General features: G+C 39.9%; 1 protein-coding gene across 1 annotated transcript in view; it reads left to right on the forward strand.

Annotated features, from left to right (window-relative positions):
• The window catches only part of cdh17 (cadherin 17, LI cadherin (liver-intestine)), a 34,966-nt gene extending 18,467 nt beyond the window's left edge, over positions 1–16,499 (forward strand). The window contains exons 8-19 of the mRNA XM_057834516.1: positions 351–556; positions 621–752; positions 1,771–1,921; positions 1,993–2,199; positions 2,263–2,339; positions 5,820–6,008; positions 10,885–11,129; positions 11,413–11,543; positions 11,614–11,838; positions 11,910–12,020; positions 15,879–15,995; positions 16,074–16,499. Coding sequence (XP_057690499.1) covers positions 351–556; positions 621–752; positions 1,771–1,921; positions 1,993–2,199; positions 2,263–2,339; positions 5,820–6,008; positions 10,885–11,129; positions 11,413–11,543; positions 11,614–11,838; positions 11,910–12,020; positions 15,879–15,995; positions 16,074–16,156 — 1,874 coding nt within the window. The 3' untranslated portion in view covers positions 16,157–16,499. The remainder of the gene's footprint in view (positions 1–350; positions 557–620; positions 753–1,770; positions 1,922–1,992; positions 2,200–2,262; positions 2,340–5,819; positions 6,009–10,884; positions 11,130–11,412; positions 11,544–11,613; positions 11,839–11,909; positions 12,021–15,878; positions 15,996–16,073) is intronic.
• The last annotated feature ends 9,633 nt before the right edge of the window (positions 16,500–26,132 follow it).

Consider the following 26,132-nt stretch of genomic DNA (forward strand, 5'->3'; position numbering starts at 1 on the left):
GGCAATCTGAACAGGCATGCCAAAAAAACACATATGAGAAAAAAATCGGAATTGTGCATTAAGATCTCCGGTATGAACTTAGCCTCATGTGTCAGTAGTTCACTCGCCTGGCTTTAGCTCAGGTAGCATGAGTCCACTTCTCACTCAAGACTTGTTGAGGAGAGCTGTTGTTGCCTTGAGTGGCCAATCTGTATGTTTAAAAATATGTTTTTATACTCAGTTTCAATAACACTGTGGTAGGCGACAATACTGACTACATGGAGGACAAATTGAAACTTCACAATTCCAAACCTATATTTGATCCTGTTGGCACTAAATATTATCCATGTCATCTTCTTCTGTGGTATCAGAGATGAGACGCATTAACCTGGACCCCTTGGAGGACCCAGACTACACCTTAATCGTGAAGGTCCACGATATGGGTGGAGAGTCTGACATGGCACTGAGCGGCAACACTAGGGTGCATATTGCGGTGCAGCCCAACTTGTGGGTCAACCCGGGCCCGATCACCATTCAAGAGCACCTGGAAGGATCCTACCCACAAGTCATAGCCAAGGTTAGGAGAAACCCATCTTGGGTGTGGACGCTCAACAACTACTTGTCATGCTTTCTGGTTTTAGGTCCAGTCCAATGAGCCTAGCGCCGTCTACAGGCTTGTGCAGAAAGAACGAGAGCTGAGGTTCCCCTTCCAGATCAACGAAGATGGAGAAATCTTGCTTACCGAGGAGTTGGACAGGGAGGAGAAGGGCATGGTAAATATCCATAAAACTGTTGAACGTCATGAGGCATACAGTAGAACCCTGAGAAATATCCACAAAGCCATTGAGCTACTTACCGTAGAACCTTGATGTATCAGTGCCCAAACCTGAGAGTTTATCAACTAATCAAAGATGAACAATAAGGGTATAGGTTATGAATATTGTGTAACACTTTACAATAAGGGTCCCTTAATTAACATTAGTTAATGCATTTTTAGACAGTAACTCATGTTTAAGTAACATGACAATAATTCATTTACTTCTTTATCTAACATTTATTAATATATCAGTTAACATGAGTTAATGCATTAGTTAATGCATTATAAGACAATAACTAATGTTTAAGTAACATTACAATAATTAAGCATGTATAATTTCTTAGTTAAGGGACATGTGCTACACTTTACAATAAGGGTCCAAAAAGCATTCAGTAATGGTTAATAAAGGTTAAGAGGGGGGAACTTAAGCATTTATAATTTCTTAGTTAAGGGATAAGTGTGCTACACTTTACAAAAAGGGTCCAAAAAACATTCAGTATTGGTTAATTAAGGTTAAGTAATACTTAACGTACCTCATAAGTATTAATTAACCTTAAATAACCCACATGTGTCCCTTAACTAAGAAGTTATAAATGCTAAGTTAACAAACCCTAACCCTAAACCCTAACCCTAACCCTATATAGGCCTATATATTTTTTTAATTTTACCAAACCATTAGTTACTGTCTGGTTATGCATTAACTAATGCAATACTTAATGCATTAATTAATGCATTAGCTAATGCATTAACTCATGTTAATTAATATATTAATAAATGTTAGATAAACAATTATATTAATTATTGTAATGTTACTTAAACATTATTGTCTAAAAATGCATTAACTAATGTTAATTAAGGGACCTTTATGTGTTACCGAATATTGTTATTACACAAATGAAACTCGTGAGTCAAGATGCCACTGTAGAAGCAAGCTGTGCAGATTTGACTTTGAGCTCTCCTCGGTTGTGTTTCAGTACATCCTGGTGGTGATGGCCGAGGATGAATATCAGAACCAGGTGGATCCCCCCTTGGAGATCCAGATTGTGGTGGAGGACGTGAACGACAATGCGCCCGTATGTGAGGAAGAGGAGAGTGTGTTTGAGTTGCAGGAGGATGAACCACCAAGTGAGACCACCAGATTTAAATGATCAGGTATCACATATGGGTGTCAAACGTTCTTTCCGTTGTGTTTTCAGGCAGTCTGGTCGGACATCTGTTGGCCCACGATGCTGACGAAGAGGGGACACTGAACGCACTGCTGACCTACACCATCATGTCCCAACAGCCGTCTACTTCACCAGATGCCTTCACCGTCGACGCCACTGGTCGGATCCAGGCATTGCGCTCGCTGCAGCGCCGAGACCATCAGATGTACACACTGGACATCAGAGTCAGCGATCCAGGTAACACACTTGCACATACACGTTCACGAGTGTACTTAGTTACTAATCACTTTTTTCCTTTAGTTTACAGTGCAATCTGTAGGGTCGTGGTCAAGGTCATCGATGTAAACAACGAGCTGCCTGTTTTTGAGAAGAATGATGTAAGCATTTAATCACTGCATCGTGTTGAGATGTGTGAGGTTCTTTGTCAAAGTAGGGGAGGTCTGAGTAATTGGTAGTGTTGCACTGATGCCTTTTTTTTTTTTAATCCAGATACCTATTCTGATACCTGGCTGTATTGTATCGGCCGATAATATACCAATACCACGTTACAAAAAAATACCGTAATTTTGGCAATATATGGCGCACCTGACTATAGACCGCCACCCACCAAATGTGACACGAAAACGGCATTTGTTCCAGTTGTTTCATTAATTGCCAGTTATGGTATTTGGTAACACTCACTGACAGTGGCGCCATAAGACTGTCATGAAACAATCATAATCATGACATGACACTGTCACGAGCATTAATGAATGCTTATAGCAGATGTCATTTAGTGTTATTCGGCAAATTTTCTCATATTTGGATGGATGTACAGTATCCGAGCTGGACATAAATGGAGTTAGTGACACAATTTGCCGGATGACACCTAATGACATCTGTCATAAGCATTCAGTAATGCCCATGATTTTGTCATGTCATAATTATGACGGTCTTATGACAGTCTTATGACGCCACTGTCAAATAAAGTGTTACCAAATACCATAACTAGCAATAAATTAAACAACTGGAACAGTAACTGAATAAATAATTAGCACAGAACAGGAATTTTGATTGTTATTTACATCTGTAGCCCTGCAATAGATACTAAGAGGCATGTGTTACCCATTAACCCAAATAAATCAACAAATAAGCCGCACTGGACTGTAAGCTGCAGGATTCAAAATGAAGGAAAAAGTAGCGGCTTATAGTCCGAAAATTACGGTATGTATTTTCTTTTAATGCTAAATTTCTACACACTCACTTACTTGCTCACTTTTTAACTCATTGGCTGCCACTGACAGTGCTAGACGTCCAATCCATTTGAAGTGGGAGGGTTAGCAGCGAATGAACAAATGTTGACCCTCCCACTTTAAATAGAAAAAGTGGATATGACGCAGCATTGGCATGTTGCTATGCATGAGTACTAACATACATACATTTCACAGAATTATTCTTAATAATTAAACAGAACGAATCTAGTATTTGAAATTCATGGGATCGGGCAAAAATGGGGAAAATTATTGGAATGAAGGAGGTTATCCCACCATGAATTCCACTCCAAATATTGATTCTTTATTTTTCAAATTTACTCAAATTTATCATGTGAGAGCATACAACAACCACTAAATTATTAAAAACGACAAAATGTATAATACCTTGACCCCTTGTTTTTTGTGGTTAATGGGGACCAGAACCCGCCGCGATAAGTGAAAAACTGTGAAGTAGCCCCCCCCCCCATTTTTTTGTGTGTATGTTAAATGTATTTATTCATATTTATAATTGGAAAGAGATACATATAACACGTTTTTTCATTTTTTTCCCCAAAGTATAATGAAAAAAAATCTCTTATGTATATGTGTATATGGCGGAAAACACAGACAAGACTGAAAAATCAGTTTCTGCTCTTGCACTCCTCTTTATTTTAAGCCAAAACAACTGTTGGGTTTGAAAGAACAATATGTCAATATGCTGCCATAGCAGAATTATGGCGCATTAAGCCCCCAAACTATTTTTAATTTGTCCGTTTTACCCTGAAAACCCCCGCTTACAGACGTCGCGCAACTGCTTTTGTTTCAAACCCAGCCATAACACGAAGGTAATTAAGTATATCATTCAAAATGTCTGTCATTTTTAGCTCAGAATCATTAATTGATGTCTAATATTTCGTTTTAAAAAAACAGACTTTAAAAAATTATTCACTTGCATATTTTAAACTTTTATACAAATTACGTCACAATGAAAAAAACGGTGTCTGTAAAAAAGCCATGGATATCTACCTATTAACTATCGCTTAATTGTATATTTTTTTTGTTACTGTCGCATTTTTTCCGATAAGTTAGATGATAAATAATCGAACCAAACAAAGAAAAATTGAAAAAAAAAAAAAAAATTTTTTTAAAGGTAAATATATGAAAAAGAACATCTCGACCACTCCTTGATGTCTGCGATTTCTGCATCGCGACCCTTGTTATATTCCCATGTTTCACCCATAAAATCTCCCAAAAATCCGGCTGTGGCCATTCACATCTGTGTCTTGACACTCGATGATAAATGCCACATGGAGTTTTTGGATTGAAACAAGGTACAGTAAGTACACAATAATATCTCGTTAAAATCATGGCGTCTTTAATTCTGCTCTCGCGTGCTCTCGCCTCCAGTTAGGGTTTTGCTCTTTAAAAAAAAATATTTTTTTAAAAAATGCCTTCCTATTCAAAATTTTTCAAAATTCTTCCCCCCAGAAAATTGGGATTTTAGGCTTTCCAATGATGTATCACACATGCATATAGGACAATTTTGAAATTTGGCCAAATTGGGGGTCTCAGAGTGGAACTTCAAGTCACCTGAGTGTTTTCCACCATCTATATATATCTTTTAATAAATAGTTTGAAGCACTTTAAATGTAATAATTATGATAGGTTTTAAACATGTTACTGTACCAGTGAATTATTTCTAAACAAAATAAAAGTAGACACCTAATCCATTTTTTAAAAAGTTGAAAAATGCTTGGCTTTATAAAATGCTTCATTGATTGAGTCCACTCAGATCCACTCAAGCTGCTCACTTAAACACAATGAGTTGCCACAGCAACTGTTTAACAAGTTAAACGATGTTGACGCGTGCGGCGCTTTGAAGTCTCAGTTTACACGCGTCTCTGGCAAGATCAAACCTTAATTGTCTGTCAATCATCATTAACTTTAATAAGCAACTGCAGTGAATTACAAAGAGTAGGGAGAGGGAGGGAGCGAGAGTGACACTCCGCAATTGGCTCGGGACAGCTCATCTGTATTGATTTTTTTTTTTTTTTAATTGAAAAAAAATCCGCAATGGACTGAGGGCGCAAAGTTTAAAGCGCAAAGTGGCGAGGGATCACTGTACATTGTCACACCTTTGTTCAATGGTAAATCTGCTAAGGTCAACTCTGAACATGACCGGATGCTCTCTTAGCTCCAACAGTGTCAAGTCTAGGATGAGAATGATCTCATTGAAACATACGCCTTTAAAAAGCTAAATGCGTTTTGACATACTCTCCTCAACTAACTTTGAGAAAGTCTCCAATATTATCCATCACAAGAACTCTTTAACCAGAAAAAAATGATTAAAGTCGAAATAATTAGCTTAGCATTTGCTATAAAGGGGAGAAACAGGAAATAAGAGGCCCACATCTAATGGTTGCTATGTACAAGAAGACAAAACTACTAAATATGAAGTAGTTTTTGCAAAAAAAATATTGTAGCACAACTTACTTGTGGCATTGATTACCCCGGCCTCCCCTAAGAAGTAGTAAGTAAAGATAGAGAGTTAAAGTAAAGGGTCGTCTGAAAAGTAAAAGGTGAAGTACAGGTAGCTGAAAATTGTATTTTTGTGTGGTCATGCAGTACGGCAGCTACACCCTGGCCGAAGATGCCACTGTGGGCCAAACCGTGCTAAGCATCAGCGCATCAGACGACGACGACCCAGATAGCGGCAGCTCCTTTATTGAGTTCCACATCTCAGCCGGCAACGACGATGATGTTTTTGCCGTGGAAACGGACGGGAAAGGCATCGGCCACGTGGTCATCGCTAAGGTAAAAATGTGTGACCTTCCATGTGGAATCTTAAATACAATTACCGGTAGTCCGGAAAATGACATTTACTGGCCCTTTAAGAGCTATTGTAGGCACCTGGTAATTTAGCACAGTTGTCAGGGTAACCAGAATAATGGTGTGAATCTGCTATCCTTCAAGGTGACATAGAGTGAACTTTTGATTGAAATGCAAGCAGTTCACAGTTATGCTTATGTAAGAGTGAGCGAGCATTTTTTTCCATACGTATAAATATGTTTTACATTCATAATTTTGAGTGGGCTGTTCACCTGAAATAAAGGAGAATCTCGATGAAAGTATGCAAATAATGAATGTTTATGAGTGCAAGGAATGGAATATTTCAAGAGCTAAAATTAAATTAGATATTCTGTCTATAGCACGGATCCAAAAAAAATTCATTATTTGTTTTGTATGACACCTGAAAGTAGATCAATTGAGCTAGCTAGCTATATACACACAGTCATGGACGAAATTATCGGCACCCCTGGAATTTTTCCAGAAAAAAAACAGTTTCTCCCAGGCATTAACGCAATTACAAATGTTTTCATTATGAATGAGTTTATTTTTTGGATTTGCATTGGAAAAATACAAAAAAAGCTGAAGAGAAAAGCCAAAATGTACACAATTTTACACAGAATGCAAAAAATGGGCTGGACAAAATTGTTGGCACCCTCAACTCAATATTTGGTTGTGCATCCTTTAGAAGAAATAACAGAAAGCAATCGCTTCCTATAACCATCAACAAGTTTTGTGCACCTCTCAGAGGGAATTTTGGACCACTCTTCTTTTGCGAACTCCAGGTCTCTCAGATCTGAAGGGTGCCCTCTTGCAACAGCAATTTTGAGATCTCTCCACAGGTGTTCAATAGGATTTACATCCGGATACATCGATGGCCAGCTCAGAATGCTATTTGAGGTATGATTTGGGTCATTGTCATGTTGGGTCGCCCATGACCTCTGACGCAGACCCCGTTTTCTGAAACTACATGCTGCATTGCGGCCCGAAACATTTTGATGATCTCCAGATTTCATGACTCCTTGCACACTATCAAGGCACCCAGTGCCAGAAGCAAAAAAACTATCTCAAAACATCATTGGACCTCCACCATGTTTGACTATAGGCACTGTGTTCTTTTCTTCTTTTTTCTGGCACTGGATGCCTTGACTATGTGCAAGGAGTCATGAAATATAGAGACTATCAAAATGTTTTGGGCCAGCTTGTTGGGTGTAGTGTCAGAAAACTGGACAATGACCCAAAACATACCTTAAAAAGCACCAAGAAATGATTGGTGCCCACCCATAGCAAAAATTTGCTACTCATCTGTTGCTGAATGTTGTCTCGTGAGACAGATTTGATCATCTCAAATTTATCTCATTCTCTGTTTATTTGTTTCTGAGTTTGTGCTCTTAAGGGTACCCTTAGGAGCAAGCGATGAGTGAAAATGAGCACAGACATCATTGAGACAAAGGAGATTGATTTGAGAAAAACAGATTTGAGCAATATTTGAGAAGAGAAATTCTCTTCATTAAAAATGGAGTTACACTTGTACAGCACCTTTCCGGCACTCAAAGCGCTTTGACACTATATCCTCATCTACCTGTTGGTGACACAACAACGATGGGGTTCAGTGTCTTGTTCAAGGATACTAAGATAAATTCATCAGGACAGAGAGTTGAACTCGCAACCTCTGAGTTGGGACACAGTGCATCTGAGCCCATGCGTGGGCTCAGATGCACTGTGCTCGATGTGACGCGGCACATCAATGGTGTGTAGCAGCGATGAAGAAAATTTATATATACTGTATATATACATACAGTATATATACATATATATGTATATAAATATGTATATTTCTTTGATATTAAAAAAAAAAAAAAAAAAACTTCCAAATCGCAGACATGTTGCCTGTGAGCCAGTAGTTTTGACAAGACGTCGTCAGCCAGCGATTTGATTACGTCATCAAACAAGAGGACTAAGGTTCTTCACACTATTTTTTGTTAAACTTTCGGTCTTCGAAACCAAAAACCGATAATGCATTTATAGCGGCCGATAGTTCACATCTCTAATTTTTACATTGAACAAGATGAACCAGATGTTATTTAATTATTTGACCAATTATAATTTTCTCGGATTTTGGCATTAGATAAATTAAGACGTGATTGGACATGTCAGAGCAGACACTACTCTTTCATACAACGAAAGAATCTTTAAAACCCAAAATGAGCAATTGGAAACTGGAAGGAGATCAAATTGAGAAATATTTGTGACTCCACAATATAAGGTTGCTCCTCGAGATCAGTAAAAGAGGCAGTTTTGAGGCAAGTTGAACAAATCAAATACTTTGCTGATCCATATCTTTTACTGAGACATTACTGAGATCATGACTCCAAGTAAGGAGATGAAATTGAGAGACATTTAAGATTGACACAAGCACTCATAGTTGTCTCTTGGTGAGATCTTGAAATGAGGCAACTGTGAGACTTTATTGAAAAATCAAACCAGTAGAACTATTCTCAAGACCTTCTCATGTAATACTCACTATGAGACTTACTTCTCATGAGACAAATTTGAGAAAACTGAGAAAACCACTCTGGTCTCGATTACTGCAGATTCATTTCTCAGAGATGTAAATGAGACAGGAACAAGATCTCATCTTCAATTTTGCTTTGCTAAGGGCAGTGCCAGAAAAAAGAATGAGGCCTGTAAAGAAGAGAACTCAGGGCCTATAGTCAAACATGGTTGAGGTCCAATTCATGAAAATGTCTGGTTTTCATTGTTTTTCATGGGACCAATTAGCGTGTGTTGAAATTGACTGACGCTTTGCACAAATTACTATGGTACTGTGCTGCCTGTGACGTGTTCTCAGAGAGCCTGCCCAGTTGTGAAGACTTTTATTACGATCAATACGTATATAATCAAATGCTCATGTACCCAAAAGAGTAATTAAGATGAAAATACCTTTTAGTCTACAAATTAGAATACAAATTTGTTGCAGACTGGCTTTATCATGCCGTCAACTGTCAATTCTCATTCACAAACAAACCTTCGTCACGACTGGAGCTCACATGCTATCGGTATGTACAGTTGCTGAACTTACTTTTTGGCAACTGTTGACCTCTGTCGGAGCTTTGTGATGGTGTGATCTGCAAAATCCTGTTTGGTGGTGCATCATTGTGCTGCTGATGATTGTAAACTTTTATAGCAATGTTTGATTTTGCCTCGGCTACAGGTGCTCGCTAATAGATGAGCTAAGCTGCGCTAGGCATTATGGGAAATATAGTTTTAAACTGCTGCGTTTGAACTGCTCAAAAGAAGTGAACCCTTTATAAGAGGAACAATGTTCAACAATGTTTTCAATGATGATGCACCTGCTGCTCGCCTCATTCTTTTATGTTTCACGCTCTCCGCATGACGTTCTACGGCTGCTGTACTTTGCCCTTGCTGCTCATGTCGACATCACACAGGCAAAGCGTGCAGAAACTGTGGAACGAGTCTCGACTGCTTTTGGCAAGGAAGTCGTAGTCTTTCCCTTACATTTTATTGAACCAATGTTATGGGACGGTTTTAACTGAAGCCACTCTTGGCCAATCACAGACCAGTTGTGACAACCGTGGGGCTGAGTTGCGTCACATAAACTGAACCGCGGCCCATTTTCTTTAAAAGCCGGACAAGTAGCATCCGTCTAATAGGTTCTGCCGGACGCTGAACACATCACAGTAAAGACTGAGTGTCAGGCCTAAATCACCCTATCAGCAAGTGGTCCACCCAGAGGCGTCGCGTCCCATTAGGCATACCAGGCAATTGCCTAGGGCCCCAGGCCAGCAGGGGCCCCCAGAGGGCCAACAGATTTAGCACACGCAGCTTTATTGCACTGTTGCAGCGACAAGTGTTGGGAGTGTTTCATTACCATGGAATCATTTGACAGATTATCTAAAGATTCTGTTATCAATCCCAATCAACACTAACCATGTCACGTAGATTATACATGTTTAAGAAAGTCCAATCAGCTATTAATACCACATGATTGTTTAAAGAGTGACTACCCAAGTACTCTCTGGAAAGTCTTGCCGAGTTGTTTTACGTTGATTTTCACAGGCCACCTCATTATTCATGTGACTACTTAAAGAAATGGTGATTTTTCAGAAAAAGTCTATTAATGGGGCTATCATATTCCTCGTCGAATACTCCATAAAATATAAAATATAACATATATGCATCTAAAATTTTAATTTAATTTTTTAATTTTAATACTCCTTTTAGCAAGGTTCCTTGGGTATGCGTACGTTCCCATAGCAACCAGTACTGTTATTGTCCTACGTCACAAGCGCTGCGTGTTCTGGGAGCGAGAAGAAGCGTAAGGTGCGCATTTCGAGCAGAGGACGTGTGTGCGTGCATGAATGGATGTAAGTACATCTATATGAGTCAGTGTAAAGTGCTTAGTTTTCGCCACTTTTATGGCCATGATAACCGCACTTGCACGCAGTGCGCACTCGCACCCCCCCACACACACACACCTTTGTGTTCATTATACTGCACGAGTATGTATGTGTGTCACGTGACTCAGAAGGGCCCCATGTTGCGTGTTGGGGCTCCTGGGGACCTTTGCTACACCTCTGGGTCCACCAATACTTGACTGTCATTGAAAATAGATAGGAAGGTAAGTTGTGCTCAGCTCGTGGTCTCTCAGTACTTGATAGTCGCATTTTGAAAATGGAGCAAAACATACAGATTTAAAATTGTACAGTGAATGGATCCAAATTGGACAATTGATCGATATCAAACAACCAATCAAATCACAGGGTTTAATTTAAGTGTCACAGACAGTAACTCTGAACAACTTCTCCTTATTTGCATACAGCCTCTGGACTTTGAGACCTCAACCTCGTATAAATTGAAGATCGATGCCCGTAACCCGGAGCCTTTAATGACCGGCCTAGAGTACGGTGTCGAATCCACCACCTTCGCCTCTGTAACCGTCACTGACGTCGACGAGGTGCCAGAATTCAGCATGGATGTCCTTGATGTGGCTGTGCCTGAAAACATCACGAAGGGATCCGTGCTAATCCACGTGGAGGCCAAGGACCCCGAGGGCAAAGAGATACGGTACAAGTCCGCCGCCGTGACTGAGTGTTTGAGATGGGAAACTCATTCGCTAGCACTGACGACAATAGCTGTCTAATACATTTTGACTAGAAGCATTAGCTGTTTAAATTATAAGGTCGATAATAGTTGTACATTGTGATTGAGTACACCTCAAAAGCAGCACGTGTACATTTTGCACAAGGTCATCAATAATTCCACTCGCTTTAAATTTGCCTGCTCGTTTTGGGCTTTGGCTCCATCACGTGCGTACGCGACAGTCAACTATTGATTTGTTGTCGAGCAGTTTTAGGATGGAGGGCGACACCAAAGGCTGGCTGGAGATGGATGCCACCACAGGAAAAATCATGACCAAAGAAAAATTGGACAGAGAGACTCTGGAGACCTTCGAAGTCACCGTCACCGCCTATGAAAAAGGTCAGCTATTTTTTTAAAAATTGCTCGCAGTGCACGAAGAGAACTCTAAATGTGATACTTCACCCCACAGATAAACCTGAGAATTTCGCCGAACGCGTGGTGTCGGTGAGGCTGCTGGATGTGAACGACAACATCCCGAAACTGAAGGAGACGTACGCCTTCATGTGTCTGAAGAAGCTAGAGGCGGTGATCATCAAGGCAGAAGACGCTGACAGCGCCCCATTCTCGCAACCCTTCACCTTCACTTTAGCATTTGCGAAGAAATCCCACAACTGGGATCTTCAGACTATTGACGGTACTGAAATAATGCAGCAACCTCATCACGTATGGACGCACTCGTTATGCTTGCATTTGTGGTGCTTACAGGCAACACAGCAAAACTGAGTCTGAAGAAAACACCGACTGAAGAAAAAACCTTCTCCCTGCCCATCAACATTAAAGACAATGCAGGGATGGGAGTCACACAGCCCCTTCAGGGTGAGTGTACTATGCAAATGTTTAAATTCATCTAAAGTGCCTGTGACACCATAAAAAATCTTAAATAGCACTATTATGTGAATTAAAATCATATTTTGAGACGATTTGACTATATACAACAATTTGGCAAAGTGCAGATGACAAGAAATGAGTCCCTCAATCCGCCGTTTAGCTACTCCTGTCATTATGCCGCTCTGGCGCCGCCATCTTGGTGATGACTTCGGCAAAGTAACGATTTCAGCTGATTTAGAATTCAGCCCATGGAGGGGGGAAGATTCAGAACGATGAAAATGCGACAGAGAGCAGCAAAATGCCATCATTGTTTCAATCGCTCTACTCTAATATTTTTACATGGTATTTTTTTTACCTAAGTATTTTTCCCCAATTGCTAAATAAATGGTATGGTCATGACAGTCTTGTGCTAAATGGAATACGAAATATTAAAAATGCATTTATTCAGTACGACAGGGTAAAATTACTGCATGATGGTCAAAAGCTCTGACTTCTTCTTATTTTATGCCACCGGAGTTAGTCCGGCTTTTGTCATTACCCTGCCCCGGCTTCGGAGACTGAGGAAGGAGCGTAAACAAAACAGGAGGCGTGAGAGCTAGGCGACATGCTAACCCGAACTCGAAAAATCACACAAAACTACCCCGACTTGAGTCACACACGGCGGTGGGGTTGATTGTCTTCACCGATCGGCCAGCCCCCGGCGGCGAGCGGGTTTCGGCTCGTCATTCTCCTGCTGCCCCGGCAGGCAGGCAGAGCTCGTCGCCGGTGACGCAGAGGGGAATGAACACCGAAAACGGCGCATTCTCGGTGGACAAACCAGCGCATGGCTGCCTGAGCCCGTATAGTGTGTGAAGTGGGCCGAAGGGGGTCGAAGCCTTGACACAATCAAGACCAGAGACGAGAGCGGGAAGTTCCCCAGGCCCAAGCTGAGGATAGTGCTCTATAGGCGGGGACACCTTTATCAGCCGGCAACTGTGGTGTGTGACAAGCCGCCGGTGGTCTGCCGAGTGGCCTTCTCGGTGGACAGGGAGCATTGTCACCCACAAAATGCAAGCCACCTCCTTATTAAAACATTTGCCATGATCCCAGTATTTGACATAACATAAAACACATAGCTTATTCACTTCGTAGATTGTCAGACTTGTTTTGCCCATTCTTCGCGGTGAACAGGATCTTTTGAAAATCCAAAAAGTCTCACACCACTCTCCCTGGTTTAGCAACAAAACCATGCGACGCATTGGGCTGGCATTATGCAAAAAATAAACATATTAATCCGCAAAATCCGCTGAATCCGCAGGTCTTCTGCATACTATAGTAAATAATGCTGTATTGTGAAAATGATCAGTCCGCTGATGTCACATTCGCCTTCTTCCTCAATCCAGACTATGGCCGGAAATTACTCATTTTCATTGCGCGGGATTAAATTTTTTTTATAAATATATATATATTGATCGCTTCCACACACATCCAAGCATTCCATTTAATTCAGGAGCATAAAATACCACGTGTAATATGAAATAAACATGCTTTTTTTGTGTCACAGGCAGTTTATGGTAATGTACAGAATAAGAACATTCAATTTCTGGAGAAATGGCATGGAAATGCTTTCACATTGGTCGATAAACTTCCTATCGATTTTGGGTCCTTTTCTGTTGATTTTGTGTTATTTATTATGTATTTGGAGTAATTTCTGGGTCATTTCCTCGAATGATCCTCTGTCGTTTACTCTGTGGATCGAATTCTAGATCACCCAAATTTTGGGTTACTTAATGCTGATTTGGGGGAATTTCCTGGTGACTTCCTGTTGATTTGGGGGCAATTATCGGTCACTTCGTACTGATTTTGCAGGATTCTCAGTCGCTTCCTGTTAATTTGGGGGGAAATCCAGTTCACTTTTCGATTTTGGTTCAATTTGGGTTGATTCAGAGGCAATTCCGTGTCCATGCATGTTTAATTTCAGGTCACTAATGTTGATTTGGGGGCATTTCTCTGTGACTTCCTGTAGATTCTGGGGCAATTAGGGGTCACTTCCTGTTTTATTTCAATTCATTTTGTGTTGATTTTAGGGCAATTCCTGTTCATTTTAGGTCATTACTGGGTCAGTTTCTATTGATTTCGTGTTTTTAAAAAAATATATAAAATAATAATAATAATAATAAAGGCCACCAGATTTTTTGTGAGTAGGAGTGGAATAGGAGCGAATGGTGAGCTTTCATGGGTGATCAGTCAAAACAGAATGAGCAATGTCAATTTGCTAGGTTGCATGTGCAATTAGAAGTGAATGTTGACTTTTGGGGGGGAACCGTGCATTTTTAGTCTAATTTATAGACAAGTTTCCTGAGCGAAACATGGGCGGCGCCATCTTGGAAAATGTCTGCTCCGAACTTCCGCTTTAGAAAGAACAACATGAATTGCGGTTGAAGTAAGCAGTGTGTTGACAAAGTTAAAACTACCAAATCAAACCAGAGGAACCCACAGAATCTCCAAAAATGGATTCAGCACGACGTCGATGTGACGTAGATGAGATTGTATGATTGTTCTTATCACTATGTTGATCATTTGTCGACAAAATTATAACAACCTGTGAGCCTGTGTTGACGTGAGGTGTAGATTTATATGCCGGCCACTTGAGTGATCAAAATGAAGTGACATTACAAATAATAATACATTTGGCGAATGCAGAAGGGTTGACACGGATTTTGTTGTTACAAGGAAATACTAAGAGGTATGTACATATAAAGAAAAATAGTATGCCATTATTTTCTATTCATTCATCTGTTCATGATTCAATTTCTTGTTTTATTTTAAATGATTGGTCCATGTGCAATAAATCACAATTTATAAAATTATCAGAAAAATAGCATACGAGAATGTGATATCAGACAGAGCTTCGGAGTCTCGCCAAACTTTCACCCGACATTACGGCCTACAGACAGGCTTTCTCCCGCTGCCCTCGGTAATTCCAGCTCCAATAGCATAACTTAAAGTTGCTGCAGTTAAAAAGCTCGTAGTTACGATATCGGAACGAGCTGACAGTCTGCAGCGAGGCGAGCCACTGTCTGTCCCAGCCTCTCGGCCGCCGCCGGGTAGAGCGCACATAGTCTTGATATGTGTCCATCAACGTACAGTGAGTGTTGTTGTGAGGCACATCAACTTGTCTTCCCTTTGCCTAACAGCGTTTTCCACCTGTAAACAAACGAACAAAAAAACTTGCATTTATGCGTTGACATAATTGTGCCATCTACACGTACTGATTAGCAACAGGCTAGCACACACAGCAGTACAGTAGCTGCGGTAAATAATATTAAAGATCATCATAATTACAATCATCATCGCAATAACAATATCACAGACAAGAAATCATTTCATGTGCAAGATTTTAGCTTTAGTATTTTTTGAGCACCGGACACATGAAAATGCAGGGATAGGAAGAACTTACCTTCCATAACACAGCAGCAACATGGCTACAAAAAAAACCTGGTCTTTGTGGTGGCATCAGCTTGGTTGCATATCTGCCTTCATGAACATGTTGTCCTCCCCTGTCGTGATGATGGCAGATGGATGCGGTATTTCCAAATTGTCTTTTTTAAGGGATTTTGATGAGTAATGTTACTCCAGCTCCACTGTTTTTTTGGATGGAGAAATTCTAAAACAGGAGTTGCGAGCAGACATGCGGAAGTAAAACGGAGGTACCTCGGAAACTTGTCTATATGCAAGCCTTGCCTTTTTAGAGGGTGTGTGTGTGGATTTTGTTAGTGCCAAAGTCTTGCTGACAAAAAGGGAGCAATTACATATTATTGCAATTAAAAAATGTTCATATGCTAAAGTATTACCTTTGTCCACTAGTACAAGTGTGCACGTGCACAGAGTTGGGCTACTGCTACATGGCACCGGCCGAGCACAGCTACAAATACGGAATGGGACCAACCATCGGTATCCTTGTAGGCGTTCTGGCATTCTGTGGTGAGTTTCACCAAATTTGCTCTGTGTCCCTTTCTGTTCTCTCGCTAGAATGTTTGAACTCATTCACAATTTTTGCAGCTCTGATCTTGATTATCGCGGCCAAACGGTCAACCAAAGGTAAGAAGAACAACGAAGAGGTGGAGACGAACGCTTTAATGTAGACACGGCGATACAGTTGTACAATTTTCATATCATGTGAGGACATTTATAAGAAAACGTGTACATTTAAGAAAGTTTCTCCCCTACAAAAATTCAATTCAATTCAAAAGTGACCACGAACTCATTTTGTTCTCTTTAGCATATTCCATTTACTTTATACATAAGACACAAATAAAATATATGATTGAAAATTGAGATGTAGAATTAATCATGACCAGTGGCACTACCCTAATTTATTGACCTGTGGCCCCATTGCTGTTTAATATCCTAATGTTGACTGTACTGTATGTTGTTTTGTACTCTTTATGGACAAGCACTACTATTTTTCTTCAATAAACAAAACAATTGGAGCCACTATACTGTATTACAGATCCATGTGTGTGTGTGTGTGGGTGTCTGTGTGTGTGTTTGGTCCCGATAATCCTGTACTAGATGAACTTCATACATACTGCAATGTGAAGGGAATAGTTACCTTTCTCGTACACACCATATAACTGTTTGCATGACTCTAACACACTTAATATATTCAATCAGGGAATAGTATCGTTTCTCATATGTACTGTAGGACTGTTTGTACTACTCTAACACACCTAATATAAAATAAATAGCACTTACACCATAGTTTGAATGAAAAGAAACAGAATAGAAACACAACGCCATGTTATCACAGAAACCCAATGTGTGCGCCACGAGCAAGATTGACACACCAACTCTCGCAATCAGTTCTACCAGCCACTCCAAGGACAAAGAGCAGGGCGCTCTCAGTGTTTTCCCTAGGATTTTTTGAAGCTGCGGTGGTGGGCTGAATCCGAGTCGGACTGTCTCACCATGTCGTGCCATGGCAAAATTGCGTCATATAATGACTTTTTTTTCCACATTTTGTTTCCCAAAAAGAACCATAACAAAGATCTATTTGAAATATTTCATGAGCCAGGCTAATGTTGTAGCTCTCAGTTGCGTTTCATGTACGTAAAATGCATAGCTGATTACAGTTACATTACCCTACGTAATAATACGACTGTTTTTTCTCGTAGCAATAGGATGACTTCCATTTCGTAGTCCTTCTTTTTCCTTTTATTTGGCCCTAATATATACTACATTAACACAACAATAATAGTACTTCTGTTAATGGACCAATGGTGTAGGGACATAACACTAGGAACTTTTCAGGATACTCAAATTGTCCCCACCAAATTTTATTCAACCTTTTTGCATTATATAATGAGTTCAGTTATAAGGTCATTTAGATTGTCTTCACATATTTTGTAAAGCTAGAATTGACCCTACCATTATTAAGTGAATTACTTTCATTATGTTCAGACTTACACTGACACCAGTTTTTTTTCCCTCAAACGCACGTTTGATTGGCAGATGACTAAATTCCCTTGTTTTCAATCTACTAGAAATACGTGAAATTATCTGCCAGTGCTTTAAGTAAATTTTACTCAAATTTCTTGAAATAAGATTATTTTCAGATAGCTATTTTTTTAACACTTATTTAAAGCAAAAAAAAAAAAAAAAAAAAAAAGCTTTTTTTTCGTCAGGAATGTTCTTAATTCAACAAGTGATATTTTTCAAAACATTATTTGAAAACATTTTTCCCCTTGATTTTAGTGAAAAATGACCAACGTTTAGATGTATGGGCTTAATAAGAACAAATGGTAATATTTACCTAACTAAATGGAATAATCTGACCCATTAATCTGTTAACTAGTCTTTAACACTCAAAACAAGATGGAGAAACCTACCCCCTTGTAATGGATCCATTTCAAGGAGTAGGGGGAAATTCTAATTGCCGTGTAAAGAGCTTTACTAGTTTCGGTGAGAATGTGAATATTTTTTGTTGTTGTTGTTGTTCGTGAACTCCCACTTCCACACAAACGCTCATTGAGGAACCAATTAGCTCAGCAAGGAGAAGTATGAGAGTCATTTTTCGAGTGTCCCAGAGCTCGCGAAACTTGGATAAAAAGAGCGCATTCATCAAGGTTTCGTCAGCCGTGATTGCGTATATCCGTCCGCCGAAACAGCCTACTAGCAGATATAACAAGTACGCCTGCCCCTCTGCTATTGAACGCGTTTTTGATATTAGCGCGGCGGCGCTCTCCCTGCCTCTCTGCGCAATTTCATTCAAACTTGCCATTCCGTCCAAGATGGCCATCCACTGCTTACTTTCGCCGAAAAGTCGGATCCAAAATACTGTAATGCCCCGGATGGGGGGAAGAAGGAGAGGAGTCTGTATTGGCTTACCCACTGTATTGTGGCAACAATAATAAAGAAAAACAATAAAAAAATAACAGCGGGCTTTCGTGACATGCGACTGCTATGTCACTTCCCTCTACAGAGCTACTCCTCTGATCGTCTCCTAAGGGGGCCTATCAGAATTACAGACATTACAATACACAATGAATAGGTTGCCGCTGAACCCTTCACACTAGGCTGCCGCTAGTTTGAAATAGCCTTAATTTTTTTTTTTTTTAAAATCTCTTTTGCACGGCGTAGCGGCTTTTATTTTGGTGTGGCGGTGCGCCACAATCATTAATATGTACGGGAAACCCTGAGCTCTGTCCTAAAACAAGTAGCATCGGCCGCCAGGATATAAAGTTGATAACGGGCGCTTGGGACGTCAAAACCGGCGTCGGTCGCTGTGGCAACCACGTCCCAGCCACAAAGGATGACGTACGAACCTAACCGCCCAAAACCAGCCAAAGAGGGATGATCCCAAGACAACACTAGGCACACCTTCAGCCCGGCGTACTCCACCACAGCTTTGAAAAAGACTGGACACTGAGATAACAAACGGTTCGCTGCTCAGAAACATTTCTATGTAGTCTTGTTTTGGATCCCTCCGTCGTCTGTTTTGCCTTGTTTTTTGACCATTGTCGACGAATAAATTGTCAACCTGTTTCGGTGAGCAGTCTTCAAACTTTTGGAACATGGAGTCAGTACGAAGGGTTAACATGGGAGTGAGCGCGCGGAATGTTGGCCCCCACCGGTTGGCTTGTGGGAGCGGTGCCAGCGGAGCGGCACTTCGTTCGGCTGGTGGTGTTTCCGCGGCTTGGCGGGGGGGGGGCATAACTCCTTCAAATGAAATAATTGTACTTCATTGTCTTTCTGCATTGGCTCCCTTGCATGTGCACGTGTGTATATAGAGAGAGACACGCGTGGGCCTTGCGAGAACACAATAGATGAGTAACTACAGACTTTTCACTGGAGAGTCTTCTGTTCACATTGTGACATTTCACTCAGTATTTCCAGCTAGCACACTCCTGCCAGTCTTTTTGGTCTACTCCTCCTCCTCCTCTTCTTTACTGACCGTCTGTCACTGGTTGAGTAGACAAGGCCAGAATGATGCGGTTCTGACTCACGTTTGAGGAGAGTTGTATGATTGTCAGCTATTGTGCCTCACAAAGTAAAGAGGACGCTGATGAAGTGGACACCGGGCCGATAAAAATAACGTCACATGGGAGCGGGGTAGGGTGCCGATGCCGCATGTGTTTTGGGGCCATGTGCAGCTGAGTGAATTGAGTGCCGAAGAGTGTGTTTACAGTAGCGTATGCCTGCAATTTCTCATCACTTGTATCCCAGCAACCTTTCCCATAACCCTCACACTCAAACATTGGATTGAATTTGTTAGTTACATTATGGGGGGAAAGGAAAACACGAAAAATGTCCTATTTTGTTTCCCTAGTCTTTCTATGAATATACTGTCCACATGTTGAGTTTATTAAAAGAACCAAATCCGAAACCCACCGGATCAAAGTCAAACCAAAAACCTAACCTGAATCTTAATCTTCCCTGTACAGCATAATTCAATCCAATGTTACCCTGGACCAGGGTTGTTCAAACTACGGCCCGCGGCCCAGTTTTTATTGGCCCGTAGCAAATTATGAAAATATTGCATATGAACCATACAAGAAGCTTGAGTTCACCCTGCATTCTGTGGCATTTTTCAGCTTCAACACTAGATGGAGCTAGCCAAACATGGCTTCTTCATTAGCTCAGAGGTCAAAACTTTTAAATAAATTTGGTAAACTGTAAAATGTCAGTATTTTGTTTTGTTTATGATTTTTTTTCTTAAATGTTTTTGTCAAATTCATATAGGACGGGGGTCTCAAAGATTGCGGCTCACGGGACAATATTTTGCGACTCCCATTTGACATCTACCCTAATTTTCGGACTATTAACCGCTACTTTTTTCCCTCATTTTGAATCCTGCGGCTTATAGTCCAGTGGGGCTTATTTGATGATTTATTTGGGTTAATAGGTAACACTTTGTTTGACAACGGCATCATAAGACTGTCATAAGAACGTCATAATTATGACATGACACAACACTATCATGGGCATTACTGAATTATTATGACAGATGTCAAAATGTGTCATGTTGCATATTATGTCACTAACTCCATTTATGTCCAGCTCAGATCTTTTACGTCCATTCAAAAGTGAGATAATTTGCTGGATGACACTAACCGACGTCTATTACAAGCATTTAATAATGCCCATGACAGTGTAATGTAATTATGACAGTATTATGACACCACTATCCAAGGAAATTTGACCAAATACCATAACTAGCAACTAATGAAACAACTGGAACAGTAACTGAAGAAATAATTAGCACAGGACATGAATTTTGATTGTTTTTATATCTGTAGCGCCGCAATGCATGCTAGGAGGAATGTTGGATGACAACAGTGTTGACAGCAGGTGGCAGCAGAGGTTGACTGTCTCCCCCAAGGGAGCAGTGATGGCCAAATGGATTTTTAAAACAATAAGGCTTTGCACCAAATTGGTTCAAAGCTTAATGGTGGTTAATTTGGTTTAATGACAGTCTTATGATGCCATTGTCAAATGAAGTGTTACCAGTTAATATCTTTTGGTGTAAATATCCCATAATACATTGAGGACAAAGGCGGCTTATAGTCCAGTGCGGCTTATCTATGAACAAATGCCGTTTTCATGTCAAATTTGGTGGCTGGTGGCTTATAGTCAGGTGCGTCTTATAGTCCAGAAATTACGGTAATTGTAGTACAGTGGTTGCTTGATGTACGATGGCTTCGACACACAATCTTTTCGACATCCGACGTAAAATTTGACTCGCCATTTGTTTGTACATCCGACGAAATGCTCGAAATACGACGATCTGTGACAGCGTCGCAATTTCACTGTTTTCCCGCAAGACGCACATACGGCGGATTTTCTTGTGAGAGAAATCAACATGGGTTCCAAGAATGTTAAAGCAGGTGGTGAAAAAAGAAAAAAGGTAATTCTTACCAATGGAAAAATATGGGCGTGGGGTGCGTGTCCGTGAACTGCTTGACAATACTCCTCCGACCTCCATTTGCCAGTCTTTATAAGTAAATGTGACAACCATCGCCAAAGAAATCACCAGCTTCGTCAGGTTTTTAATCATTTATTTCAGAATTTGTGGGAAAAATAACACACGCCAACAGCCCGCAACAATAGGATGTTAAAAGCGAAAGGAATACCTCAACTAGGGGTGTGAAAAAATATCGAAATGATGATATGTCATGATACTTTGTATCCCCAAAGGTTATCGATATGCTCCTGTCACGAATCGAGACATCGTTTTAAAAATCTGTCAATGCCTAAAATTACATAAATAAAAAGGAACCAACAAGTTGCTGCAAAAATCTTCCACGATAATAGTGTCTCAGTTAACTTTAAGGTTGCATTGACGGTGCTTGACGCCCAGAGGCGTCGCGTCCCATTAGGCAAACCAGGCAATTGCCTAGGGCCCCCAGCCAGCAGGGGCCCCCAGAGGGCCAACAGATTTAGCACACGCAGCTTTACTGCACTGTTGCAACGACAACTGCAGGGAATGTTTCAATATCAATCATTTGGCAGATTATCTAACAATTCTGTTATCAATCCCAATGGCGTACCGCACGCAGGCTATTTTTAGACCGTGACGTCGCATTGTAAAGCGGAAGTAAAGCCGAAGTGGGACATTATAGACCCGCCCTCGCATAGACCCAACGTAAAAAGTGCTACTTTTCTCCGGTAATCTTTCAAAAACGAACATGCCGATCACGCATTGCTTTTTTGGAACTTGTAGAAACGACTCTAGACATTACGACACATGAAGGATGTTTTCTTCATACGTTTCCGGAACCAAAAACTCGGGAGGAAAAAATGTGAAGACCGAATCAACTTGCGCGGACTTTAACGCCAGCTCGGCGAATCCATTCACGTTTCATATGCAGTAAACATTATGTTGGGTTGGCATGGTCTTTCAGAGGACAAAGAGGTAAGCCATTTTTATATTTTTAACTTATTTTTTTAGCGTAACGTTGTGCCGTACTGCTTCTGTCTGACAATGAATGACCTGAAAAGAATTACAATGGTATCTGACTGCGACTGTTACCGTTTCTGTTATATATATATATAAAAAAAAACAACTTTAGTAAGGGGGAAGTGTAAATAAATTATAGGATTAAGATGTGTTATCAATGAAAAAATTAAAAGTGTTCGTTGGCTGTCACTGAGTAGCATTTGCGATCGCTACACAAAGCTAACTAAATTACCCCCAAGAACGATAAGAGACGTAGGACAACCAGAGGATATGTAAGAAAGACAGGGCTGATGGTAAAGGATAGCTTGTTGAAACAGGATAATTTCATTGTCAGTCGCGTCGATAAAAAAGCTAAAGCTATGCTTAGGTCGGCTCGTTTTTTTCATCTTTTTCAGCCTTCGACACTAAAGCCATCTCTTTAACTGAACATTTTTATTTTCTTCCACATCTTTGCCAGTCAATTTGGCACCAAGCACATCATTTTCGGAGAGAATTGCTAGGTTTAACGCTGTAAACATCACCTTCGTACACGAGTTCCATTCATTTCCTATTAGGGACAAACGGTGGCTTGTCCCTACTTAGCAACAGTAGCTAATGTCATGAATATTATTGAGCGGAAGTGACGTGTTGCTTGCGGTACGCCATTAGCACAAACCATGTCACGTAGATTATACATGTTTAAGAAATTTCAGTCAGCTATTAATATTTCAATTTCAATTTCAATTTATTCACACACACATTCATATTTACAAAGTGTACATCATATCTCAGTGCTGAGCCAAGATTATGTGTGAGTCAGGTCTCCTTAAGAAGCTACTAAAAGCTTATAGTCAGGAGCCTGCATACATTAAGACAATCACAAGAAACATTATCAGATCCTTATCAGATGAGCAGAAGGGTGAGTTGCAGTTTTTTTACACTGTTCTCATACAAAAACATAATAATGTACAATAACTCCATATATATATACACACACACACACACACACACGCCCACCCACACACACACAGAGAAAAAAAAAAAAATAATAAAATACTTCCCTAGAAGACAATTTATAACCTAGGTATGTTGGAATTGTTATATTTACTGATCAGAATACTTTTTAGCCTATTTTTAAAGATGGAGATGGATTTCAACACTTTTAGATTTTCGTCGAGCTCATTCCAAATCTGGGGGCCTCTAGTTGTAATGCTCAGGCTGGTGCTAACAAGTCTTCTCTTTTTTCCACTGATGAGGTCTTTGTTTCTGGTGTTATGAGTATGGAGAGGGGTCCAGACTGGAATGAGCTCAGACAGTCTGCTATTCATATTATTTACAATTTGGAACATTGTACATGCGTTATGAAATGTGTTCAAATCAGTGAGTCGGAGAAGGCGTAAACTATAAAACAAGGAGTGGGTGGGAGCATTGAAACTAGCCCAGGACCTGGCCCGTACTATCTTCTTTTGTAGAGTTTCTAATTTTTTTAGGTGACTGGAGAACGTCTTGCACCATATGATGTTACAGTAGTTGATATGGGGCTCAAACAAGGTTTTGTACAAGGTAAGAAGTGTGGTTAAAGGGAGATGGTGTCTTATTTTGAAGAATAGTCCAACGTATTTGGATAGTGTAGATATAAGGTGTTCTATATGGCATTTGAAGTTGAGAGACTTATCAATGAAGACTCCCAGGAACTTGGTGGAATCAACTTGTAATAAATTGTCATCGTTTACTTTCAGACAAATCCTGTTTGTGTCAACTGCTTTCTTGTTTGATCTAAATACTATGTAATTGGTTTTGTTGATGTTGAGGGAAAGTTTGTTGCACCTGAGCCAGCTATCTATCTTTATTAACTCTGCGTTTAAAATATGCTGTAGGTCTAACGGGTTTTTATGTGAAAGAAACAAGTTGGTATCATCAGCAAACAAAATCATGTGTAGTATGTCAGAAGAATTAACAAGGTCATTAATGTAAATAAAAAGAAGTAGTGGGCCTAAAATTGATCCCTGGGGGACTCTATATTTTATTTCCTTTTTTTGTGAAACGTGATTGTTAACACTTACATATTGTTGTCGACTGAGTAAGTAACTTTTGAACCAGTTGTATGCTATTCCTCTAACACCATAGTGATGTATCTTATCCAGTAAAATTTTATGCTCAATGGTGTCAAAAGCCTTAGATAAATCCAAAAAAATGCCAACTCCAAAGTTGCCTTGCTCAAAGGCATCATTAATTTTTTCAACAAGATCTAGAATGGCCATGCACGTTGAATTCTTCTTTCTGAAGCCATATTGTGAACTGTTTAGAATGTGAAACTTGTCTAGGTATTCGATTAGTCTATTGTATAAGACTCTTTCTAGTACCTTGGAGAGAGTTGGTAGAACGGCAATTGGGCGATAGTTGTTCATGTTATTTTTATCTCCAGATTTGTACACTGGAGTGATTCTGGCAATTTTGGTCTGTTTTGGCACTACACCATGAAGTAGGGACAAATTAATGCAATGCGCAAGTGGTTTTGCAATTATATGGGCAATGGGAATCATGATCTTACTGCTTATTTCATCTACTGCTGCTGTATGAGAACTTCTCAGGTTTTTAATAATTGTACGGAGTTCAGTAACATCTGTAGGTCTAAAAAAAAATGAGTTTAAATAATTGCCAGAAAGATAGTGTTTGTAAAATAAACCTACAGGGGGTCTGATTTTGTTTGCAAGTTCCTCACCTATGGAAATGAAGTGGTCATTTAAGTTGTTAGCCAATAGAGAAATGTTGCCATCCAAAGAATCGGGTAGGACTGGTGACTTCTGGCTTTTGTTTATGACTTTATTTAAAATTGCCCAAGTTTTTTTAGAGTCACCTTGGGCTGCACTAATATGTTCTGTATAATAACTACATTTGCTTTTCCTTAAAATATGTGTGAGTTTATTTCTGTATCGATGATATTTGTTTTTGTTTTCATCAGTAGGATTTTTTAAATAAGCCTTGTAAAGTTTATTTTTCTGTTTTATAGAGTTCAGTATCCCTTTGGTAAGCCAATGGTTACAATTATTATTGCTGTGTGTGACAGTCTTCTCAGGAATGGAGTTGTGTATAGAGTCAGTTAGTTCATGGATCAAGCAGTTATACGCAGTGTCAGGATCGCAAGCATTGTAAACAGTTGCCCATGATTTAGCCTCCAAACTCTCACAGAGTTGCTGCAAAGTTTTCTCATTCAGAACTTTGATTTTTGTCTTGGAGTGGACAGGTGCCGGTTTGCATGCAAGGTTTAAAAACAAAACAATAGGAAAGTGGTCAGATATGTCGGTAATAACAGTTCCAGACTCTAACTTTAAGTTCCGAATATTCGTGATAATATTATCAATAGTAGACTTGGATGAAGATGATATTCTAGTAAACGTATTTATGGTCAGGAAAAACGAGGAGGAATATAGAGTGTAAATAAATTCTTTTTTAATAGCATCATCCTCGGAGATATCTATATTGAAATCCCCAAGGAGGATGCACTTTGTGTTTTTCTTGTTTAGTGCATAAAGAGTTTCTTCTAATTTGGTATTAAAAATGGCAGGGTTATAATCAGGTGGTCTATAAATCACTCCAACAACAAGATTACAATCTTTACCAGTATTTATACTAACAAAAAGTGAGTCTGACTGATCACCTTCTAAAACTAAATTTTCGCA

Source organism: Corythoichthys intestinalis, chromosome 4 (assembly GCF_030265065.1).
Source record: "Corythoichthys intestinalis isolate RoL2023-P3 chromosome 4, ASM3026506v1, whole genome shotgun sequence".
In the NCBI taxonomy this organism is placed as follows: Eukaryota; Metazoa; Chordata; class Actinopteri; order Syngnathiformes; family Syngnathidae; genus Corythoichthys; species Corythoichthys intestinalis.